This window comes from Ischnura elegans, chromosome 8 (assembly GCF_921293095.1).
Source record: "Ischnura elegans chromosome 8, ioIscEleg1.1, whole genome shotgun sequence".
NCBI lineage: Eukaryota > Metazoa > Arthropoda > Insecta > Odonata > Coenagrionidae > Ischnura > Ischnura elegans.
The window spans coordinates 81,523,992-81,547,995 of NC_060253.1; the positions used below are offsets into that span (position 1 = coordinate 81,523,992).

Below are 24,004 nucleotides of genomic sequence, written 5' to 3' on the forward strand. Positions count from 1 at the left end.
TTCAGAACACCATTATCTATGTTGTAAGCAGTTAATCACAAGTACACCTATCTGAATATCAAACATTGTAACATTCAAGATGTACCTTATGAAGGAGTTACAGTGGAACCTCTATCTATTGTTTTTCATGGGGATGGACAAAGAAAAACGGTGAATGCGGGAATGTTTGGCTGGGTTGCTTATGTTACAGGAAACGCAGGAATTTTTTTTGCTAGTGATTATGATATTCATTACAGGATTCAAACAAGATTTTAGCCGAATACAGAAATATTAGTACTGCATCGAAACACTTTGGTCATATTGTTGATTCGCCTAATATCTCTTTCAAATGTCGTAAAGGAACACGCCACCTCGCTAAAAAATGTTTGTACTCCACTCGGCATTTGCACTGCTATTATGGATTTCTGTCTGATATAAAAATTCTTATACATCAAACGCCATTTAAATACACGTATTTACGAGAGCAATATGTATAGTGTGCCTAAAACAACCGCTTTTGCCGGCGAAGTGATTGGTTGTGAGATCGATCACAAAGGCCAAAAATAGTTTATTATTTGAAAATTTCCTTTCTAATAAATATATTTTTAATATAATTGAGGCAATGCGTAAAGCGTGAACAATGTTACGTCGTCAGCGGCACGGTCACCTGATCCTCGGCTTCATCCCACTTCTTTTCACATGATAGCTCGCTCCATGTGAAAAACCCCGAACGTCATGTGCTAGCGGACAGCCCGAGGCGTTCTGCAATATCCACGCACTTCTAGCTCGGATTCTTTTCTTCATCTTCAATGATTTTGAGCCCATATTTTAAAGTTCCTACTTGTTCCTTCGAAAGGGCCATGATCAGAAGATAAATAAAAATAAAACTAATAAAAATGAAACCGGACTTGATTAAACCCACACGGAAAACACTCGCTGGCTTGAAGTCAACACATCCTGGAAAGTACGGAACTACTTGTACGAGGTGAAGTTCGGAACTGATGCTATCGCGTACGGCGTACGCAGAGCATACTGCAGTGGGTGAAGCATGACCTGCTGCGCCATTAATTATTTTTGTCCTTCAGAGAAGGTAACTTACCCACTCATTGCTAAGTAGGGTAGCGCCAGATGAGCTGATGAATTCGGATTACTAGTGGGGAGAAATAAAGTATCCGGAGAAGATTTACCTTCGTCAGTTACTCTGACAAGTGAGACTTAAAGTATAACTCGAAAGTATACTCTCACTACCTCATCTCATTGTTTCATATCTGATGACCTTAACCATGATGTGGCCTTTGTTATGGAAGTGCAACGCCACCTGATAGAATTTTTAAAGAGAACTTCGCCGATGATCCAAGAAGTTCAGTACTTCACAGATGGATGTGCTGGGCAATATAAAAACTGCAAGTCTTTTTTAAATTTGTGCCATCATTATAATGACTATGGCATTAATGCAACCTGGTCTTTTTTTTCCACGAGCCATGGGAAGTCTTCTTGTGATGGTATAGGTGGTACAATTAAACGAATGGCGAGGAAAGCCAGCCTGCAACGCCCAATGGCACAGCAAATAACAAACAGCAGCGGGATGTATGAATTTTGTAGAGATAATGTGAAAAACATCAACATCCATTACATTAAGTCTAGTGATGTGGCTTGGTCACGTAGTAAACTTCTTGAAAGATCCACCAAGGCAAAAACAATTCCAGGTACAAGAAACTTCCATCATTTTGTGCCTTTATTGGATAGAAAAGTCGCTGCAAAGTTCACTGGCCTGGATGATGAGTACAGCATTATATTTGATTTTTGTTCCGTAACAGTGGATTTCCCAGATAATTTGGTTGTTGGTTCATATGCAGCTTGTATTTACAGCATGCAGTGGTACATTGGAGTAGTGGAAGCTCTCAACCATGAAGAAAGTGATATTTCAGTTAAATTCATGACGCCTAAAGGACCCTCACCTTCATTCTCTTGGCCTGAGAGAGATGATGTTTGCTGTGTGCCACTAGGACACATATTGTGTGTGCTTAATTCTCCTGCAACTACAAGCTCTGGGAGGTCATACTACTTCTTGAGGGAGGAAGTGGACCACATTAAAAAAATATATATAGACTTTGTGAAAAACACTAAGACATCTTAGAATGTGATCAGCCAGTTAAAAAGAGGAGGCTCACTTTCAAATCAATTGGTAAGGTTGTTTATTTAATTGTACTGTTTCTACCTAAATTTCCAATGATATAGAATCACTAAATGAAACATTGAAAATAAGCATTAGTGTGAAGTACCTGAAAGATTTCTCAATTCAAATGATTTGATGACGGTTCCCTTTGACATTCAATAATGTACATTCCTGTGATGTCAATACATCTGGATATGAAATGTATCTGGTCTTTGGACTAAGATTAAAAGGAATGTAGAATGTGTCTACCATGGCTCATGCAGTTTTTTTTAATTAAAACTCCCTCTACTCAAATAGCCCTGATAGCACGAAATTAGCAGTATGTGGGGGAGTACATTGACATGACTGCTTATGTGTTTCCTACTGTAAGAGCCAGTAGCATACACTATAGTGAGATAATGCATGCTCCAATATTTTTTAATCATGAGTATAAGCTTATCTCTCCTCTAAATTGTGTCATTTCCATGTGGCTTGAAAAAAATACCATTTTTTCCCGTGACCATGAATGAGAATTTTTTTTTACTAAAAGGAACGCCGGACTCATGATTTTTTTTCATCAGGATCTTTGCTCATACATTAATGATTATTTTAAACTGAACCATGAGTCTGTATTCGCATGGCCTTTCCCTGTGGATGCTCACAATCGAAAATGGTACAAGCGAGATTTTTTTGTAAACTTTATTTTTTTGCAGCTGACTTACTTCATGCAGTGAATATTTAATGACAATCGTGGGATCATTATGGACTCCTTAGCTTTAGAAAAAAAAATCATGTCTTTTCATCTCACGGGAATGGAGTTATGGATGAAAATAAAAATCACCATGTGTCGCACGTTGCGGCAATTTAGGGGTCATGCTCAAATTTCAATTACTCATATTTCATTAACAATTGACAATTGGAGGCTAAAATTGCACACAATCTCTAATCATACCATGATATTTGACCATGGCAAGTTTCATGAAAATCCGAGTCGGTGGGTGTCATGGCCTGGTTGATTTGAAATGGAATGACCCAAATATATCATATATTTCTACCATAATAGTTTAATCAAAACCCTTAAGGAAATTTCAAGCAGTCGATCAACACATGAATCCATGAAAGTGGTTTAGAAATTAGCTATGAGATGTCAAAATACTTATAACTAGATCACAAGAGATATTATAAGACCTCATAGCAATTTGAAGTAGTACCACAGTAATTATAAAATAATTAAACTATAAAATAATATGAGGTCCAAGCAGATCTAGGGAGAATCCATGAAATCTATCTTCGCTTTGCAACAAGTCAGGCTGGTATCTCAAGAAATATCATTAATCTCGATACTAATGAAAGACTAGTTAAATGATATGATAAACACCCTAATTGCACTTCTCACAAGTTCAGGAAATTTCCTGGCACTGCTTCCATTTAATTCAATTTTCTGTTCCATTTTCCTTAGTTTTTCGTTCCTCTATATTCTGACCAATAATGAATTCAGTCGTGATATTTTATGAGATATTTTCTTATTAGTCTTTATCTCTAAAATATTGATATGAACATTTCTCAAAAGAATATTAGAAATTTCCAGTCATGCACAAGGAAAAAATAATTGTGAATTAGCACCATATCCTAAATATGAAAATAGTTTAATTTTAAAAAATTTGCCTACTTCCATAACACAATCACTTTGACAGGATAAACTAATGATTATGTTAACAAAAGAGAATTTTGAAACTTTTTTTGCACATACAGAAATAACAAGCCTTAAAATAATATGCATATGCTGTAAAACCTCTTTATGATGGACTTCCATGAAGTGAAATTTTATGAAAACTTCCTTACAAAGAAGTCAGAGCCCTGGTCCCTGGTTCTTCCCCAACATTATGCATGCAGAAAAACCTGCAAATGACTAAGTCCTCAAGTGGGCTCAAGTCAGGAAAACAACCTCTCTATAGTAAAATTCTTTACTTAGAAATTATTCTCCCATTCGCTTATATGCAATGTCTTTCCCAATTCCACATTATCCTTAGAGTTTCTCTACATTCTGACCAATAGCCCCGTGTTCACATGCCTTTTTGCATTTCCACAGTCTGCGCAGCTTATGAGAAGTAGAAGTGCAAGTGTGGCCTACAATACCTTCGAATACACCACTTTTTCAGGCTATCATGGATATTGGATCTGGCATGGGGGTTACAATTCGTTTTAAGACATTTATTCCCTTTTTATTCCACAGATAATTTTGGGGCTGAAGGTACATCCCATTCTGATTAATTAAATTCTCCTAAAAGATTTGAAGATCCCAACATGGTCAGGAAAGAAATTTTTTGGCTTACGACAACCCAATGTTGTGGCATGCCAATACCAGATCGGGTGCATGTTTTTGATTTGAGAGACCATCGACCAGAGATGTGCACTGAAATAGTGGGATGCATGCATTTTCAATATTTTAGAGGTCAAAGAGACAGAATATTCTATGTATTTCCCGGTATCACATCCAGCCAGGATTAATTATGAATAATTACTAATCCGCGGCCAAATTGGTGGTCATCGGGAAAAAATTTCCATAAAATTTTACATAAATAACATGTTTGGATGGTTGATCGAAATTCAGGATCAAAGACTTGTTTCTGTGGATTCCAGACAGAAATAAAAGCACATCAAAAAAGTGCCAATCCCCTCCCTATCAGAATTGTTGATATACACCCATGTCTCGTATAGCGCAAGGGATGCGTTCCTTGGGGTCTTTGCGCTATACGAATTTGCGTTATACGAGAGCGTTTTAACATAGGGAAGATAGGGATGCGTTCCTGGTAGTATAGGTCTTGGGTATTGAATTTCCTCTAAAACATCTATATTCCCATAAAAAGCCTTAGAAAACATTATTTCTATAAATATTTATAGTTTAAAACATCTTTAAAGATAGTATTCACGCATTCAAAGACTTTTATTCACGTTAAAAAAAATTCTTACGTGCTTTCGAAATTCCGTCCTGTCGTGCGGGTGGGCTAACATCTGCTATCTCAGGGGATCGTAATGCGTTGCCGGCAGTTGATGATTTTTCAAACTAGTCTAAAAACAACTATTGTGTCACCCAGGCCCTTTTGTCGCTCATCGAAATGACAGGAAAATGCTACTTTAAATGCCATTTCATAGCTAGCGGAGTTTATGAATGATAAATCATTTTAATTTGAAGTCCTCCGAGTCATTAGCAGCTACGTGAAACAGTCTTTAAATGCCTTGAAACCTGACCCAGGTTTTCCTTCCCTGAAAATGAATGAACGAGAATGCATTCTTTTCCAAAAGAATATCGTCTCATCAACACTTAAAACTAGTTGAGGGGGAAAGGAGCCACTTTCAATAACAGCTTGGAGTTCATCAGAAAATGTTGTGGTGGCTGCGCTATCAACACTTGCAGATTCACCTGATATCGCCGCACTGAAAATACCTGCTTGCCGTTTAAATTCTGGAACCAACCGGAGCTTTCAATTAATGTCTCGGAGCGATTACCACTCTCGTCTTTTTGTACTGATTCACCATGAACTTTCCGTATGTGTAGACCGCTTGGTTGAAGTTGGTGCGGCTGAGGTCACTGATATTTTAGCTTCGTCTTTATTCAGAATAAGGCATCGTGAGTTTAAACTTCCGCGCAATATCGCTTTGACGCTCTCCATTTTCAAAGCAATTGACCTCTCTCAAGTCCTCTTCTAGGTTAATGGTTTTTCTTGATAAATTCTTGATTTTTCTACACGCATTCCTATTTTTTGCCATATTCTCTTGGTTTTTACCCTGTATGGCTCTATCTAAATCACCTTCTTCTGCTGAACTGTATTCCTGAGACGCAGAAGGGCTATGACTGCGGGGAGGGAACGAAGCCATTGTGTTTGAGACACTATAGCGGACCCTTTTATGTGTTGATGCTATTCATGCGCAACTCGGTCACCGCTCCATTTCTCCCCCGTGAATACCGATGACCTTGAAGGCTTTAGCGTAGACTCTCTACCTGGAAGGCAATCGCCCGGTAACCTACGACGGCAAAAATACGTCTCAAACCGTATTGCTGAAAAAAAAACTTTTCCACTAGCCCCACGCTTAATTAACGATCTAAATTATTTATTATCATTCTGTTAAGGAGACGAGATAAATCTTCGGTAGGCCGGCTATCTAGACCCAATGACGAGTAATACTTTTGGCAATTGCGCAGCAATGAATTTCGATTAATATATAAACAAAAAAGAAGATTTGAGGCAAGAAATAATATTAATATGCGTAAATTGATAGAAATTTCGTGTGTACTTAGCGCAAGTTCACGTTTTATCACGAGAGCGTTTAAGATTTTTGATTAGGCTACACTGCGTTGCAATGTTTCCCCGAGGAACGAATTTGCGCTATATCGAAATTGCACTAATCGAAATTGCGCTATACGAGACATGGGTGTACTATATAGTATGATGCCCTCAATACACAAAAAATTGTAAATAATGGACCAAATGTGTGCATGGAAAAACCAGAATTTGCACCATTTCAAATTTAATTCCTTTCCAATATTTTTCTCAACCTGAAACAACACAACCCACAAATCAAATATGTTTAGCAAACAAGTCAGTCAATGAGCCACGCATGAGGCATTAGATATTATCGTTCCAGTTACCCTTAATTGTTGCCACGGTCAAAATTTCTCTTCCCTTAAAAAAAAAAGGCCCACCAGGAAACCCTATAGCTTCTACGCTTGTGATTGACATCTTCAATCTAGATTTATTTTTTCTCATCCTGCAACAACGCAACACACAAATCACATCCGTATATCAAACCCCCTATAAACAAAATAGCAATATGGAGGTTTCACCCTGTATTTTCAATTCAATTTTCCTAAAGATAGTCACTTTATTCTCTCCCTCCCCATTTAATGAAGCCTCTTATTCCTCCATTTCTTATGCCAACCCAATCACTTTCCATATCCTTGAAAACGTAGTTTCTATAAAAACTTATCACAGGTAAAACTTGAATTTCCTTGACATTGACTTCAAAGATAGTGAATTCAAACATTATTATGACTGCTAATCTTTCAGCCAGCAGTTTCCTCTGCTATCATCATATGGGAATGAGTGTCTTCACAATTCTCATTGGGCTTTCATATAGCTGAAGGTGGTAGAGAAGATGGTTATTTTTTTCTGAATCCTTCTAATATGTTAGGTGATTGGTTTCAAATATGACTCAATTGAAACCCAGTATCATGATTCATACAGTTCTCCTCCAACTTAATTGCATTGATTCCTTTATTAAACAGTCCCGGTACTAGTGGATTGGCAGAGAATTTTAGTTTTGTCCACATGGACTTTGGGCCTAGAATAAGGTGGAACTTAGCCACCACTAACCATGTTGTCTAAGCTGGGTAAAGCCCTTAGTTGGTTTGCTGCACACACTATGGCCTTGTTGATCAAGCGTACTGATTATGATTAGAACATTTAGGAAACCCGTATTTCCTGATACAGAATTGGTAAGCCTAATGGTATTCTTCCCATATACTCCATGGGCTGGTTGATAATCCCACTGGCAATAAAGAAATATATATTTCCTTCTCTCAATAACTTTCGTTTCTATGTGATGCAAAATCCTGATTTTTGTTTTCAGCTAAAGCAATAACTTATTTGTTTAAAATGTAAGCAATAAAAATCATTCTAATGATATAGTAACAAGTGTTGCAGCACACAAACAACAACAATGACGACCCAAGAATTTTTCAGGCCAGGGGCTTACATTGATGTGGCCTTCCCCTTATATGATGATTTATATGCTATGAAATTTACAATAAACTGTAATTACGAAAAAGTCAAGGCAGACAAAAATTGGATAACAGAAAAATGCAACTGTAATCAACTTGATAAGAATGTTAAATAATATTTGAGTCAGTAATGATATACATGCATAAACTTAACTCATTTGCGCCAAGTTTTTATTCACATTTTAACAATAAATATTTTAAAACCTGAGTAACTTAACAGGGAAAAATACAAATAACATACCTGAGAAGGAAGAAGTTTCCATGCATTATTTGTACGGATCACTTTCTGAATGATATCTCCCATTGCCAAGGATTCAGTAGTCTGGGCTAACAGAGACAATCTCTCCTTCAAATTCCTGTGCCAAAAGGAGTACAATTATCATATAGGTGCAATTATATCTTGTATAAAACAAGAGAATTGTTAGTTTATTTAACTAATTTACAGAATTAAAAAAAATCCATCACCCATACCTTACGACAACAAAAAAATCTCTTCTTCAAATTCCTGTGCCAAAAGGAGTACAATTATCATATAGGTGCAATTATATCTTGTATAAAACAAGGGCATTGTTGGTTTATTTAACTAATATACAGAATTTAAAAAAATCCATCACCCATACCTTACGACAACAAAAAAGTTAAGAAAAGATTGGGAGAAAGTAGCACAAAATTCGGAGGAAAGACATAAATAATAATTTTGGCCAGCCATATTACGAAGGTTGTAGAGGATCAGGCACAAAAAACTAAGTACAAATTGTAAATCGTACAAGGAAATGACACACAAGATGGAACTACCACAAAAAAAGTGAAAAACATAGCAGATGGCTGTCAAAGGGGCAGTATAAATTCACCACATATATTATGTAATAACACATAATATACCAATAAATATATTGATATTTTAAAAAACTAAAAAAAAAATAATAATAAAACACAGAACTTACCTGGCTGACTTTGGAGAAACTTTAGGATAATTTTCAAATACAAACAGGGGGCCCAAGTTGTAATCATAAAAGAAGAGTTCAGCCTGCTGATTTATAGTGGTGTTCCGCCTTTCCTCAGCAGAAAACACCTTTCTTAAAACATCCCAAGGCCCCTGCATCAAGAAAATAAAAATTTAAAATTGTGAATCACATCCACTCAAGCAATGCAAAAATACTGATGCTTAAACATACGCAGTTATTTAATCACTTTCACTAGAACCACAAGTTTGTTCAATCCAGTTCAGTAGTCTGTACTTTATTAGGAGTTCCAGTTACCCAAATTATCTTCAAACAATTAAGTGGATTGGTAGCATGTAATAAAACTGAGATAGTATTCAGATGAGCTGTTTACCAGAATGTGAAAGGTGATTACACAGTTCAGATGCAAAGGAATATCTTTCAACAAAAAAAAAGGAAGCCATACAATAGCTGATATTCCTAAGCACACTTAATGCTCTTCATAACCTTTTTGACTCAAGTTTTTAACACCTAAGTACCATATATGTTTGAATATAGTCCCCCCTTTTTTTCCAAAAATGCCAGTGGTAAAAGCAAAGGGGGGGACTGTATTCAAACACATTTTTTTTTTTACTTTTCCCGAAACTGAAGCCTTAAAATTAAAGGGGGGACTATATTCAGAGGGGGACTATATTCGGAGAAATACGGTACTTAATTAATAGTCAGTTGGATGTAATAAACAGGGCATGGACATAAATACTTTGTAGTTGATAAGTAGAACATTGTTAGGAGACCCTTACGATAATAGCCTTAATGAAACACAATAGTTAGTCCACACTTAATTTAATAACCACCAACCCAGGTTTCAGCTTCTTAGCACTGTTTTCTGAGTAGCCAACCTGTAAAAACTATAAAGCTAAACCTAGCATATGGCATTAAACTGTGCAAAAACCTATATCAGTTGATATTAACATTAAGCATGGAGTATTACTACTGTGATTAATTATGAATATTAGTTTCAAAAAACTCCTGTTAGGAGTCCTGACATGATCCATGTGCCTATTGTCTCCCACATACAAACACTGTACGTATTGTTCACAATTTGTCAGGCTGCAAACATTTCTTTTTGCCAGGAACGTCTGTTATGATATTTTTCTGCCTCACTATATTTTTTACCTGCCAAATTACTTCTTTTTCTTCACAAATCCTAATGAAAATGAACTGCAAGCATAGGCCACTTCAGGAAATTTGACTCAGTCAACCTTTATCGCCCTTGCAGTCCCAAAAGAGACCACCTAATGTTTTCGTTTATGGCCTTGCGGCCCCTTTAGGGACCACTAAGACACACTTCATTTAAAATCGGCTTATAATGAGTTTCGTCGCTCGAGAGTTATCTGGAGAGCTGCTTATATTTTAAACCTAGGTCATTAAAATGCCCGGCCATGCAGTGATACATCTGGGATTTAAAGCAGTCCTTTAAAGGTTAAGTTGTAACATTAGGGAAGAGGTGAATATCTTACTTCTACAAATAAATTGTCATGCTTCATAATCTTAGTCTTCAGCAAATGGAGCACCTTGACCTAACAGGAAAATTTATCCATCCTTGCCGTAAGTTTCAGGTTATGGAACCTTCATCTGATCTTAACGTTTGAGAAAGAGCACTTGCCCACCCAGAATTCAATGCCCATTCCACCCAGGATCGAATTGAAACTTTATTTAATATTGCCAGGATCATTTCCAAATTAAAGAGCATTAATTTTGTAAACTTTCATCTTATTAACAAATATTTGCATGAAAACAAAACATGAATCAAGAGAAATCTTGTTTAATTTTACATTTTATTGTAATTAAACAATTATGTATAAATCTATAGTTATCTCCATCACCATTGAGACTTGGGCAACAGAAAAAATCTGTCGCCAATGCTATGTTAAAATATTTGCCTCAGCATTCTCTTCAATGATCAATGATCCTGTATACTGAATTTTTTAATATCATAAAACTGAGACCTGCCAAGGCAACAATTCACCTCCTCCAATCACCTCCAATTACCTGCTATGGAAGCACGGAGAGATGGATGGCTTTGGAGAGAGGCATGGGAATGGATAATCCATTGATCAGTCCTAGTGAAGGGGCAAGATTAGAGACTTTATGGATAGGTTCATGCACGGATGAAATAGTGGGATTGACTCAACAACAGGGACAAAAAGCAGAGAAGTATCAAGGCCAGGGGTGGCGAACCTCTTGGTGATTGAGTGCCAAAGTTGACATGAGAGTAAACTCTAATGCCAGCCCATTGTGTGAGATAGAGGTGTCCTGGCAGCACTGTGTGCTAAAATAATTGCTCCACTTGCCAAGCGTGCATAAGGCTGACCACCCCTGATCTAGGCAATCTCTGAAGTAGGTAAGTGATTCTCGAGATGATTTTCACCCATTCACATGTTCCTTTCCTCCCTCCTCCTAATGAACCCAGTATATTTAGTACCGAGGGTGGTATAGTTCATTTTCAAGCCTAGAAAAAGACATTAACGAAAAAAGTCTTGGTGCCTTCTGGAGGTATGGTCAACAACCTTGATGCCCAAAGAAAAATATCTGAGGATGGAGTGGCGAAGTATCAACTTGTGAGATACATGATTTAGTTACAACAGCTTCTTTAGAAATATGAAGTTGGTTTCAATCAGAAGGCCATTGTTAATCACTTCAAAATAATTGCTGATGGGTCTTGTTAATACAGTCGGATCCAGATTTAACGTCTTCGCATTTAACGTTTTTCCGCATTTAGCGTTTATTTTTTTGGGTCCCAATTCATTCCCTATTAGGACAATGTAAAAATTATCCGTATTTAGTGTTTCCGCATTTTGCGTTTTTCCGCATTTATGGTCGTAAAAATTTGTCCCGCTCAAGATTTTTTTGCTCGATTTAACGTTTTTTCATGACGGTTCATCCAAATCTTCGAATTTATGCTCATCAACAAGAACAGTCTCATGAAAGTTTACCAAGAGTCGATAGAATCTACCGGGGAACGCTTCTTCAACTGCTTTCCGCGAGCGCAGCGCTGCGACCTTCAACTCGCAAGCTGGGTGATTTGTCTTCTCGTAATGTTTCGCTCCCCTTCTGATCCAAACACCAGGCACTTTTTGTATCAGATCCGATCTAATGGAGCAAAGTCATCCCTTAATAACCTCGAACTACCTTATCCTTCACTTCTTGAACTTGACTTCGATGATACGTGACGACTGATGACACGAGTTATCCTCCGAGGGCCGCTACAATAATGTTTTCTCGTAATGTTTTCAATTGATGGCTTATGCCCCTTTTAACTCTACTCCCTATGGGCAGTCCATTATTAGCCCAATACTTTTTCCAGTCGGCTACTTTCTCTTTTCAAAAGAGGAGGCCCAATATCAATTGCGCAGTTCACTCGAAGATTCTTTCTGTAATCCATTCCATGGTCAGTTTCCACGGAGGAACAGCGAAAGAACAGAGGAAGTGTTTCCCCTGTCATGACCGTGAGTGAGAGCATTCTTTCCCTGCAGAACAACATTATTTTACATCGTAATTTAGATATCCCGGAGCCAATTTACCGACATGCGGCTGGTTGATATCGACGTCGATTCAAAAATATCTATCTGGTGCTAATTAATGTCAAAAGAGAATGACAATCGGAGTTTTGACGAACTATCACGGTCCATGACTCAAAATAAATCGCTCATACTGGGAAAAAAATTACCGCATACTCACAGTAGAATAGATGAGCGCGGAAAAATACGAAAATCCGGCAGGTATCCCTTGATGGTTGACTTCGACATCATAACCCTGACGAAATTGCCGAACTCCAGAGGCACGCCGCGTAAACAACTTCTCCCGGTTCCATTCGACCTGCATGAGGCCGCGGATATATGACAACGAATCTGGTGCCATCATCGAGTTGAATCACTTGTACGCATACCAGAAATAATATTCTCCTTTTTTGGATGACCTCGAAATCCAAAATGTGCGCACGGGAGGCTTTTTAAAGGCTCATAAATCCCTCGTTTCGCCGAGGCAACAGAAAACGTTAAGTTGGTATAATTCCAGAAAACCTCCCTTTTACTATAGATATTCGGTAGTTTAGATTTCGGGATTAGCGATCTTCTGCTGTCCCTTTATTTCACTCATCTTTATAGATGCAATGACGATTTTTCGAGTACCTACTTACACCTTTTCTTATTATATTAGAAATGCTATAGTCACCTACATGTCGCTTTTACAGAAAAATATTTAAAATTTCATCGAGACCACTGAAATTAGGTAAAAATGGAATCACTAATTTCCATAATAATATTCCGTGTGGGAATGCTTTTCAGTTGATGCATTTTAAATTTTTCTTAAAATATTTCTTTAAAACAATTGTCATCCTCTCATTACTTATTTTTACTACCCATTTTTTTAGCTGATTCCTGAAAAGTATTATCCGCAACCTTCATAGGGCTGAAAACACTTAACCAATGAATTTTTTGCTGCATGCAGCACCTTTTAGTTACGTAAAATAATATTTTTTATTCATAAAAAGCCATTTCAATCATTACAGACCCTAAAATCTGAAAAAAATGTCATGTCCTCATTTAGTGTTTTTCCACATTTAGTGTTTTAAAGTTTGTCCCCCCTGAAAAACCTTAAATCAGGATTCTACTGTATACCTATGCCGAGGATGACTTCAAATTACCTGATACATACAAACGAGACTGGCACGGCAAAATTAGACGGTGAATAACATGTAAAGCACAATTTCACATTACCAGAATGCAATTTCCCATGCTGTTTGCCAAGGACAGCCCACAACTTTGAATTACGAATTATGTTGAATGAACAGGGTTTAAATAAACGAGGTTTTACTGTATCTCAATCATTGCACCAATATTGTTGAGAAACATGGAAAATTTTGAGTTCTTAGCATGCTGACCTCCTTTCACCCTCAACGCTGAACTCACATCTGGTATCTTTTGTTCAAATAAATCCAAAATCATAAAAATTATCATTCAATGATAATGCATAATTGCAGAGACCCAGTATAATCTTAATGCATATAAAACATGTTATTGCACATACAAAAAATAACAACTCATGAACTATCATAAATTACCTCTGTCATCTCAAAAAAAATCAACAACAAAAGCCATCAGTATTCATTACTTAAAGAAACCATACCGTAAATTTCATGAAGTTCAATTCCACCACTTACCAGTCGCACATCCTTAAGAGTCTGTTTCCTTTTACTGGATGGACTACCATCAGTTTTAGTGGTATTTTTGTCTGCAGACCACATGTTGAGCTGATGTAGAACCTGTCGGATATCTTGATTTGTTGATGTTATAAGATTTGCTAGAGCTTCAGGAGCCAATTTCACTCCCTCCTTGAAACATATTGACATCATTGCTCCCTGTAAAAAAAAATGGAAAATATACTTATTAAGTAGCCTAAATGAGAATGCAATAAAAAGAATTTCTTTATTGCCAAAACAATTACACCTTTCACAGAAGATATTAAGTAATGCATAAAGCTGAATATAAAAATAAATACAGCAACCATTGTCACGTTCCACTGGCATTTATAGTAAGATAACTTATAACTAAGGCATTCCAGATAAATCAACCATCACTGTAATCACTCCCAAACTTAAGCCACAGAAAAGAAGCACATGCGCAAGTAGATCTCCAAGAACAATTAGAGAAACCATTATAATACAGAATTCACTATACAACTACAATACATATGTACATGGCAAGAGCCCCTTCCACCCTACAAACAAAGACTTTCAAACACTACCTTGCAGCAGAAAAAATAACCATAGGATACCAAGCTAAAACAATTGTGCAACAGAAAATATGTACATACTAGTATAGAAATGAGTACTGCTTACAAGACTCGACAGATAATTATTGTATATTATTATAATCAATGCTCATTTTCTTACTCATATGAAATCAGTTTCATTCCTCTCATACTCATATAGTCCAGGTCATGGTGCCTCAATGATGGCATGAGATTCTCTCTCTCTCCAAGCCTTCTGAACCTATCATAACCCAAAATTCATCTTAATTATAAGGATGAGACCCTTACACCCATCATCCTTCCCAAATGATAAGCAGCCTTAGCCTAATAGGTACCTTAAATTGAGGATGCAAAAAAGTTTTGGATAGGCCTATAAGATTAACTACATACAGTGGAACCTCGTTAAAACGAGTACGGGCTATAGCGACACCCCCGCTATTACGAGAGATAGCCGATGCACTGATAATTGACCCTATAATAAGCGTGTTAAAAAATTCGTTTTTACGAGACCCTTTCGGCGTTGGCTCTCGCCATAGCGAGGGTTTCACCGCCGGAAGACTTTCATCAAGACTCCTTAACCTCTGTAATTGCTAGTGATCTGTTAATGGAGTGCTCAGTCTCAAATTTATGTGGTAAACTGTCGTTCGATAAATATAATGATTGACGAAACAATGCTTTGCATGATTTTTATTCAGTGCGGCGCTTATAAATTGTTTGAATAGTTAGTCGTTATTTGAGTAAGGAAATTTAGTGATGCAAAAAAACATCGCCTTTCGTATGGATTTATGCTTACGGTTATCGGATAGATGTTTATCTGTCGGCGCACCACTCCTGTTCCTGAATATCTGTTCCCAACAGGTATATTGGCTATTATTTGCTCCACCTCCGGTAAAGCGACAATTCCCTATAGCGAATGTTTATTAGTGCACCGTGGGGTGTCGTTATATCGAGGTTGCACTGTACATAATATCTTTATAATTTATAGAAGTTTTATAATGTCTTCCAATCACAGGCTTAAGGTTAATGTGCTGTCATGGCACATAGACCAATACATAATTGCGCTTCGAATATACGTGTGCAGATAAATGCGTGGACAGTATCTGCACGTGACTCGGCCTTGAAACATGATCGAAACATCGATTTTTCTTTTAATCTGTCTATCGTAGTTCTACAATCAAGTTTGAGAGATTTCTTAGGTTCTATGATGAAATTCACGGCTATTTCCAGGTTTTTTCACGGCAGACGAAATTCACGGCTTATTCATGGTTTTAAGGTTTTCACGGTTGAGTGGGAACCCTGTGATTTCTTCCTCATCAGTTAAGTACACCGAAAGCAGAGCGTAGAAAAGGAGCTCGAATGTCATTCTTTGTTACTTACTTTTACTACCTAACACAAAACAGGGCATAGATACACATACCAACTGTGCTTTCCAAACAAAGACAACAATGATAATCCAAACAGACTACTGACGATAATAATATGGATCATATTGTTAAATCCCGACTTCATTTTGCGTTCGACTAAGTCCTCACACTCTTTTTGTTGATGCGTGCATATTCTTTTGGTCGGTCTATGCGTCCTCTTCATCGTATTTTCACCTTTCCTGCGTGGGTCTCTTGAACTTTCCTTTATGCCTGCCCGGTGCGAATTGTGCTGATGGCGGGGAATGCATTTTTTGGATAGACGATGCGAGTGCACTCTCATAAAAGGAAAGCCACGATATCCGCACTGCGCTAATTTTGCTGAGAGTGGGAACCGCATTTTTGATTGCCGATGCGTTTGCACTTTTCAGCAAGGAATGGCGTACCGTTGGAAGGTTCTCGAACTCACAGAGGGGGAGGGGTGGTCGGATGTGGGGATGCCTTAAAAACGGCATGCATCATTGACTCAAGGTCATTTTCGTCATTTACGTCATTCGTGATTTGTCATTCGTCATGAGTCGGGACCCGCGTAGCGGGGGCCCACAGGGCCGTGGAAGGGAAGTTCAATGATTAACCCGGAGAAGCCGAGGGAGGAGATCACTCTCGCACAAGAATCAACGGAATCAAATACACTTCTTGTGGCAAACCCGGGATCTTTCATTTCTACCCGATACCGTCCCTCCTAGAGGACCACCTTCGCTGCTCGGAATCCCTCAGCGTTAGTCCAAGATCCCAATTCTGAGTCGCCCCTTGTCGAGCTGTCCACGGGAGGACACGACAATAAAAATAAAACATAAACAATAAAACTCACACACTCCAATAGTGGTGGCTAGAGTGTTGGCTTCCCACCCCGTGGGCTCAGGTTCAAATCTTGGTAGTGGCACAGAAATTTCAGAAATTATCCTGGCGTCAAGATCAATGAAAATCCGATCGCAGGAACATCGAAGGGCTACTAAAAATAAACAGCACCAACTCTCAGCCATATCTGAGCATGCTTGGAGTGAACCTGGACACAACATACTCTTTGAAGACGCCAGGATAATAGCAAAAGAAAATAAATACTTCCCTCGCCTGATCAGAGAAGCTATTGAGATAGCAAAAACGCTGGCATATTTCAACAGGGATCAAGGCTACAGCCTCCATATCACATGGAAAAGGATTCTCCGACCACCAACAATGAGAGATGGACAACCAACCAATGAGAGAGCAGCAGCAGGATGAGGAGCCGCCGCCTATATAAGGCAGGAAATTTTATGCCTATAAAAGGCGGAAAATTTTCCGAGTTACCTCACCTTCGACCTGAAGACGCTGACTGCAATGTCAGCCAAACTGTTGTCACCAAAACACAATGGACACGGTGAAAACCCGAATAGAATGCAGAGATCATCTAATCAATGCCGCGAAAATCTTCGAACCCACACAAGTTCATTGTTACTTGATGTTTGTTCATTTACTTGATTATTTGGGAATTTAAAGGGAAATAAACTTTGGGTTAAAAACTTTGAATATGTATTTGTGTGTGATTATTCGCTTCCCGACACCAAGGGCAAGAACACACACTTTAAAATGTGCGACCTGAGACTTACGCCCGGTCTGCGACGTTACAGTACTCCACACATGATCCGATTTTCATACGTAAAATCTTATGCCAGTCATTAAGCATAGACATCAATTAAGGTCAAGCAGGCCAAAAAGTAAATAAATGGAGGAGGAGGAAGTAATGAACAAAGAGGTGCCATTCATGGATGACTATAAGGTCCGCATATACGAACTCTCTATAGGTACTAGATGAACCCCATTAAGTACTTCATTCCAATATATGAATGTGGGACTTACACGAATCTGCTCCATTCGAGGCCTCTGAAAGCGGAGATCATAGCAGTGATTCACCAAGGAGCGAATCTTTGGATGGGCTCGGTCGTTGCAGATGCAGATGACTGGTATTCTCGACTCCTTAATGAGCTGGATCAAGGCTGCCACACCACCTCTGTCCTCATTCCCAGCCATTCCGTCCACTTCATCCATCACCAATACTTTTCTCTTACCCTCTTCCTTCTTTTTGCCTACGATGTAAATAAATTATTTATAAATGTCAATTACCAACTATGTAAGGTGCTACTTGGAACCAGTATGTAAACATATTCATGCGGGCAGTGACACTCCATAGGCGAGTCAGTCAGAGTTTTTCTATGACGGAGGACTGATCAGCCAAATTTTGTCCCCCGCTTACAACCCAAAACCCTCACCTTCCAATACAGTATATTCTCTTGAACGTTAATAGTGAGAAATAGCAGTTAATAGCCTTTATTTCATAATCTCTTTAAAGGGTATATTGAACCATTCTTTACAGAAGCATTTTGTTCATATTTGACCATAGGAATTTTGATTCTTGGCCATATAACAATGCCTGCTACCCCTCTTTCAACCCTAATACCTGTAAGAGGACAACCCTTTCCGGTTTGCCTGTAAGGCTCAGAAGCATTGACCATCAGAAAATATGATAAGAAAATAATAGAATCATTGAATGACAATGCTGATGAACAAATGAATGCATAAGTCAAAAAATGAGCAGATACTCAAGACAATGAAAGAAATGGTAAGTGGAGCATCATCCTACAGAAAAAGTACAGAGGATTGGTAATATGAGACACAGCCATTATGTACGAAACATAATAGGATGAAATGTATAAGGAGCAAAACCCAAGAAATATTAAGGGTAGTTGAGAAGTAATGAAGGACAACTTATGTTACGTAAACAGGAATATATGAACACACTTATATTATTGTTTTGTCAATATCACAATCTTTTTTTCTCTCAAAGGGTAACTTTTATTCTTTTGTTTCTCACCAGGTGGCTATACAACTTAAAATTTTCAGTGGAAAGTGACTTTACAGAAAAATTTTGAGATGCAGAGGTCTGTCTTTTGCAGAGAGCTTGTAGGCCTAATACTTAAATATGTAGTTGACTTGAATGCATGAGTCACAGCTCAACCCTTATGAGGTAGAACTAATCGCACAATCCACAGAAAAACAAAATTGTTACTGGTGATTATGTCCACCACTTACAATAGGTAATGAAGTTTTCAAACATGGCTTCACTATTTGTACAGCTTCAGATTAAACCTTAATTTCTGGTTTTGTAAATGATCAGTTCCTAACGCGCAAATCAAATTCTGAAAAGAATATATAAATGCAAAAAAAAAATTCATCCCCTGGAAAAGAATTTTCACAACAGCTCCCTCACTAAATTATTTTAACTGCTCAGAATGCAAAGAATCACAATGGGACACCAATTGATGGATGAAAGGTAGTATGTAGCAGGCAACCATGTTGAAAGGCTGAAGGAACATCTATGCATGCCATGGCAGATTTAGGATGGAATTCATTAAACAGCTGATAAAGGAGAAACTTGGGTTTATAATTGGAAAAACTGATGCAAGATCAGAACAGATGGAAAACTGCTACCAACAAAGATGTACTCATATTATTTTTATATAATTCAATCCACCCACGTGAATAGGTAGTATCCGAATTTACACAACATATGTAATTGCCATGAGAAAAATTCCAAGGTACTGGGAATCAAACCATGGGATCCATTTCCAAAATGGGCTACTAAACAGACCACTTCCCCATCCAGGCCCATGAATTCCATTCCCAGGCTTCACAGAGGTTAACCCTGCTAGGAGTTGCGCCCTTATGGTTCATTAAGGATGGCAATGCAAAGGAGATAAATATGCAGCTCTTCCTTTTCTATGACAATTTCCATAACACGCAGCAAAAATATTATTCAACTATATAAAAAATCCATAATTAACATTTCTTACCTGCTTTGAAGTAGCCAGATAAAGAATTGCTACAAATTAACTCCGAGACTTCACTTTCAAGGAGCTTCTTGGAACGGGTGTCTGAAGCATTAAACTCAATGGCATCCATTCCCAATTCCTTACAAACTAAAAGAGCTGATGTTGTCTTTCCTGGAGGATACAGAAGCCATAAATTAGTGGATTGAAAACGCAAATAATATTCAAAGATTCAAAGGTATAAATGAATGAGATTATTTGGTACTTTATTTTAAAACAATTGATTCAAACTTAAAATTTTACACAACCGCAGCCTTGTTTTTAAGTCTAAGACTACACAAGCAAAAATCCAACTCTTCAATAACTGATTTTTGCAATCAATAATCATGGAAATTAATGACTCCTGATACTTTTTAAGTGCCTTGAATTTTTATCTTAACATTTGGAACAAAACTTAATAAGTACATGCAATCAAACATCTGAAAAACCTGTCACTATTTTAAGATAAAAATTAATGTCAACTAGTAACATATAACCACACCTATTCCTGGAGCCCCTGAGAGTAAAGCAGCTTTGTAAAATCCCCCATCGTCATTTTTATCCCAAGGGCCTGTATTGAAAAAAGAAATGTCAATTGAAAATCATTAATTTTATTATCAACAAATGTCAGATGAAATCATCAGTAATTATGTGAGATTTCAAGAGTAGTTTGAATTAGAACATATCAAAAATATAGGCTAAATTTTCACCTGGTCGAGGAGGCCTCTTGCCATGAGGACCATGGTATTTCTGCCAGTTTGAAAGCCATCGCAGCAACTTATTCACATTAGATTTTTCACCCTGCTGCCCAATCACTTGCTTGATGGAAGTTGGTTTGTACTTATCAACCCACATTGTATCACTAGCCTTCACTTGCAATGCTGAAGACGAAACTCCAGTTTGAGAATCTTCCACTTGAGTCCTTGAAGAACTTTTTTCCTCTGATTTAACGGAGGCCACTAGTGAACCTTTGGCCACATTCACCTTGGGAGGATCGTAATTCTGTGACATGTAAGTCAATTTCTTAGCAAGGCTTGGCTTTTTCTGTTCCACAAGCTCCTCAACATTCATTTTTTGTCTCTTAGCTGGTGACGAACGTAGTTCAAGCTCTCCCTCTTCCTCTTTAATTGTCCTCTTCCCTAATGCACTGGGGCTAGTACCTTCTAATTCCTTTGTTTTGGTCCTCACCAAATCCAGCAAACCATCTTCTGTCAGCTCCTTGGTACCCAAATTTCTAGCCTGTAAATTATAAATAACATTTAAATTCACCATGAAAAAAATGCAATGTATTTGACCACTGCTTCATAAAATAGGTATTATGTTTTTTCAAGGTTTCTGAAAAGTATCATTCTTATGAAGTTCGCAAATGCAAACCTTACAACTTTTGGTCCTGTGAACTTTTGAAAAAACAAGGGTATTTTCAAACACAAAGCGATAAAATATGAATCCTGTACAATTCTTTAGCTAATTCTCACCTTTGTAACCTTTGCAGGACCAGGTTCATCTCCAAGAACAATGTAAGTAGTGTTTTTGCTGACGTTTGATGTAACTTTGCCACCACATTGTTGAACCAGAGCCATTGCCTCTTCTCGATCAAGAGAATCCAGAACCCCAGAAATGACAAATGTCATGCCTGCAAGGCAGTTAGGACTGCCCTACAAGAGATAAATGAGAACAAGGAATGCTTGGTAAGTGATATGGAACTGAACCAATTGAACACTTGATAATTGCAAGAAGAGAAGAAATACATACATTCAAAATAGTGCCTCAAAAACAAATACGTAACAATACCAACAGAATGCTTATTACAGAAAAAAGTCAGGACACAAAATTCTCAAAATTACTTAATTTCTTAGGTAGAGTGGTAGACAGGTATAATGGTGATAAGAGGGATTGATCGATGCAGTTTTATTTTATTTACTATAAATGGATTTTAAAAAGTGATTACAACATTATCGAAACTTTGCTTACTTTATCATGTTCACACATAATTAATACACTTTGCACAATGGGGAACTTGCATGAATTTTTTTTATTTCACAGGCGGACAGAAAATTATTTTCTGAATACAACAAAGAAAACCGCATGTATATCTGAGTTTTCCTTCGCGAGATATTTAATGATAAATATAACGAATTTTAAAGCGCGGGAAAAACTCCCTCACCCCCCAAGCCACTGCCGACGAAGCCTCGATGACGTCAAAGGTGCCTAAACATCACGCGAAGCTATTGTTGTGATTGTTTGTAATAGTTGCCAGCAGTTGTGAGAGCTTCGTTTGTTAGACGTGTTGATTATTTTATATTTAAAGATAAATATCCGACGATAGAGGCTTGGAAGCCCTCATATTTTGCATTATTTATAATATTAATATCTGAGTAAGGGCATAAAATATAAAACTGGAGCAGTTAAACCAAAAATTTTATAATACCTAAATAACATCGTTGCAGGAGTCTGAGCCACGGCCATTGGAAGGGGGATACGTTAATTGTAAGTTGATGTTATAGACGGCATATCATTCATTTAAGTATGTAATTAGAACGATTTTGATGTTTACTAATGTCCGCTTAGCTTTTATATACAATAACTTTATTCGTGGGTACCGGAGAATTCGTCGTTTAGGACTGTCTGTGCTTGTATTATGGGGTGAATTCCAGTCAATGCAACTTTTGCTCGCTGATTAGAGACATCTAGGAACATTTTTGTGCCAAAATAGTGTTATTTTCAACGTGACGCTACTGCTAATAATCACAGTGCCAGTGGTTGTAATGCACAAAGTTTGACAAGGTTGAAAAATATCGGCCAAGAGTTATCAGTGTTCCATCGTGATTGAATTGTAAAAAGTGCTATTACGCTATCGATAAATGTCTAACAGTGGTGTAAAAATTGTTAGTGGCGTGCTAATCTCTGTTGCTCACCGTAGATATGACATTTCACGATCACGCTATTAAAATAAAAACTGTGTGTGACGTTTGTTATTCCATTATTTCAACGAATAGTAGTGAGAAAAGTCACCTGTGTCACTTGTGTGGGCTAATTTAAGGGTTTAAATCAGTGAATAAATAGTTGTTTTCATCATAACGAGTTCTGTTATTGTAAGTTGTACGTGATGAATATAAGAATGTGACAGTGACATCCAGTTTTTGATAAGAGTATTTGCCTATTTCCCACTATAATTTTATGTTATATGCTAGTATATTGTTTATGGATTTACCTGTATTATTGAAATAGGTTTTAGCTTGTGTGTGTGTTGGCAGCGGAACCGATTCGCGATTTCACATGTGGATTGTGTGCAGACTGTTTTGCTGTGAATTCGTACCGTAGGACGGATAGGACTACCTTCTCCGCTAATTCGGCGTTGCCAAATTCAACAGCACAGCTTACTCTAATGTCAACAGCACAGCATACGATCGTTATCCTCCAGTATTACTTACAAGTTTCTTTTACAACTCGATTTGCCGCCGACGTATAGCAATAATTTGTCTTAACAAATTCCATGAGGGTCGTGGCATCAATTTTTGGTGTCCTAAAAAAAGGCTGGTGTCCTAACACCCCATGCCACACGCCTTTTATGCGGCTTGCGGGGTATTATGTAGATGTAGATGAGTTTCAGGTGTACTAATCGAACGAGTGGCAACGTTATCATCCATTTTTCTGATAACTAAAACATACGAAGTGAAACGCTTGTACTTCATCATCCCGATGCCGCATTATTAATGTCCCAAGTAATAATCTAGGCACAATAGCAATAGGAAAACTTGCCCAAGAATAACAGAACAAAATAAAGTGACGATGAGCGGCTAAATACTCCCTCAAAACAAATTTTACACCATGCGCTCAGCGTATTTCCCTACTCCCTACGGTTGTTTAGGCACCTATGACGTCACGCCTGGCCTCGGCAACGCTCGGGTGTCTTCGCGCAGTGGTCGGCTCAGAGAAATTTTTCTCGATTTTAAATGCAATTTTTTTATTTCTTTTGATGTTGAATGGAGAAACTGAAGGTATTTTTGCGAGCTAATGTATCCATTTGACTTATTCAAAATAGTTTTTAGAGCAATCTACGACCCATGCAAGTTCCT

General features: G+C 37.7%; 1 protein-coding gene across 3 annotated transcripts in view; it reads right to left on the reverse strand.

Moving 5' to 3' along the window:
* LOC124163362 (replication factor C subunit 1) overlaps positions 1-24,004 on the reverse strand; it is a 44,839-nt gene that overhangs the window by 5,950 nt on the left and 14,885 nt on the right. For all 3 annotated transcript variants that reach the window (XM_046540227.1, XM_046540228.1, XM_046540226.1), the window contains 8 exons: positions 21,404-21,583; positions 20,639-21,167; positions 20,431-20,499; positions 19,914-20,063; positions 17,923-18,149; positions 14,076-14,273; positions 8,858-9,009; positions 8,155-8,269 (listed from right to left, as the gene is read on the reverse strand). In XM_046540227.1, coding sequence (XP_046396183.1) covers positions 8,155-8,269; positions 8,858-9,009; positions 14,076-14,273; positions 17,923-18,149; positions 19,914-20,063; positions 20,431-20,499; positions 20,639-21,167; positions 21,404-21,583 — 1,620 coding nt within the window. The remainder of the gene's footprint in view (positions 1-8,154; positions 8,270-8,857; positions 9,010-14,075; positions 14,274-17,922; positions 18,150-19,913; positions 20,064-20,430; positions 20,500-20,638; positions 21,168-21,403; positions 21,584-24,004) is intronic.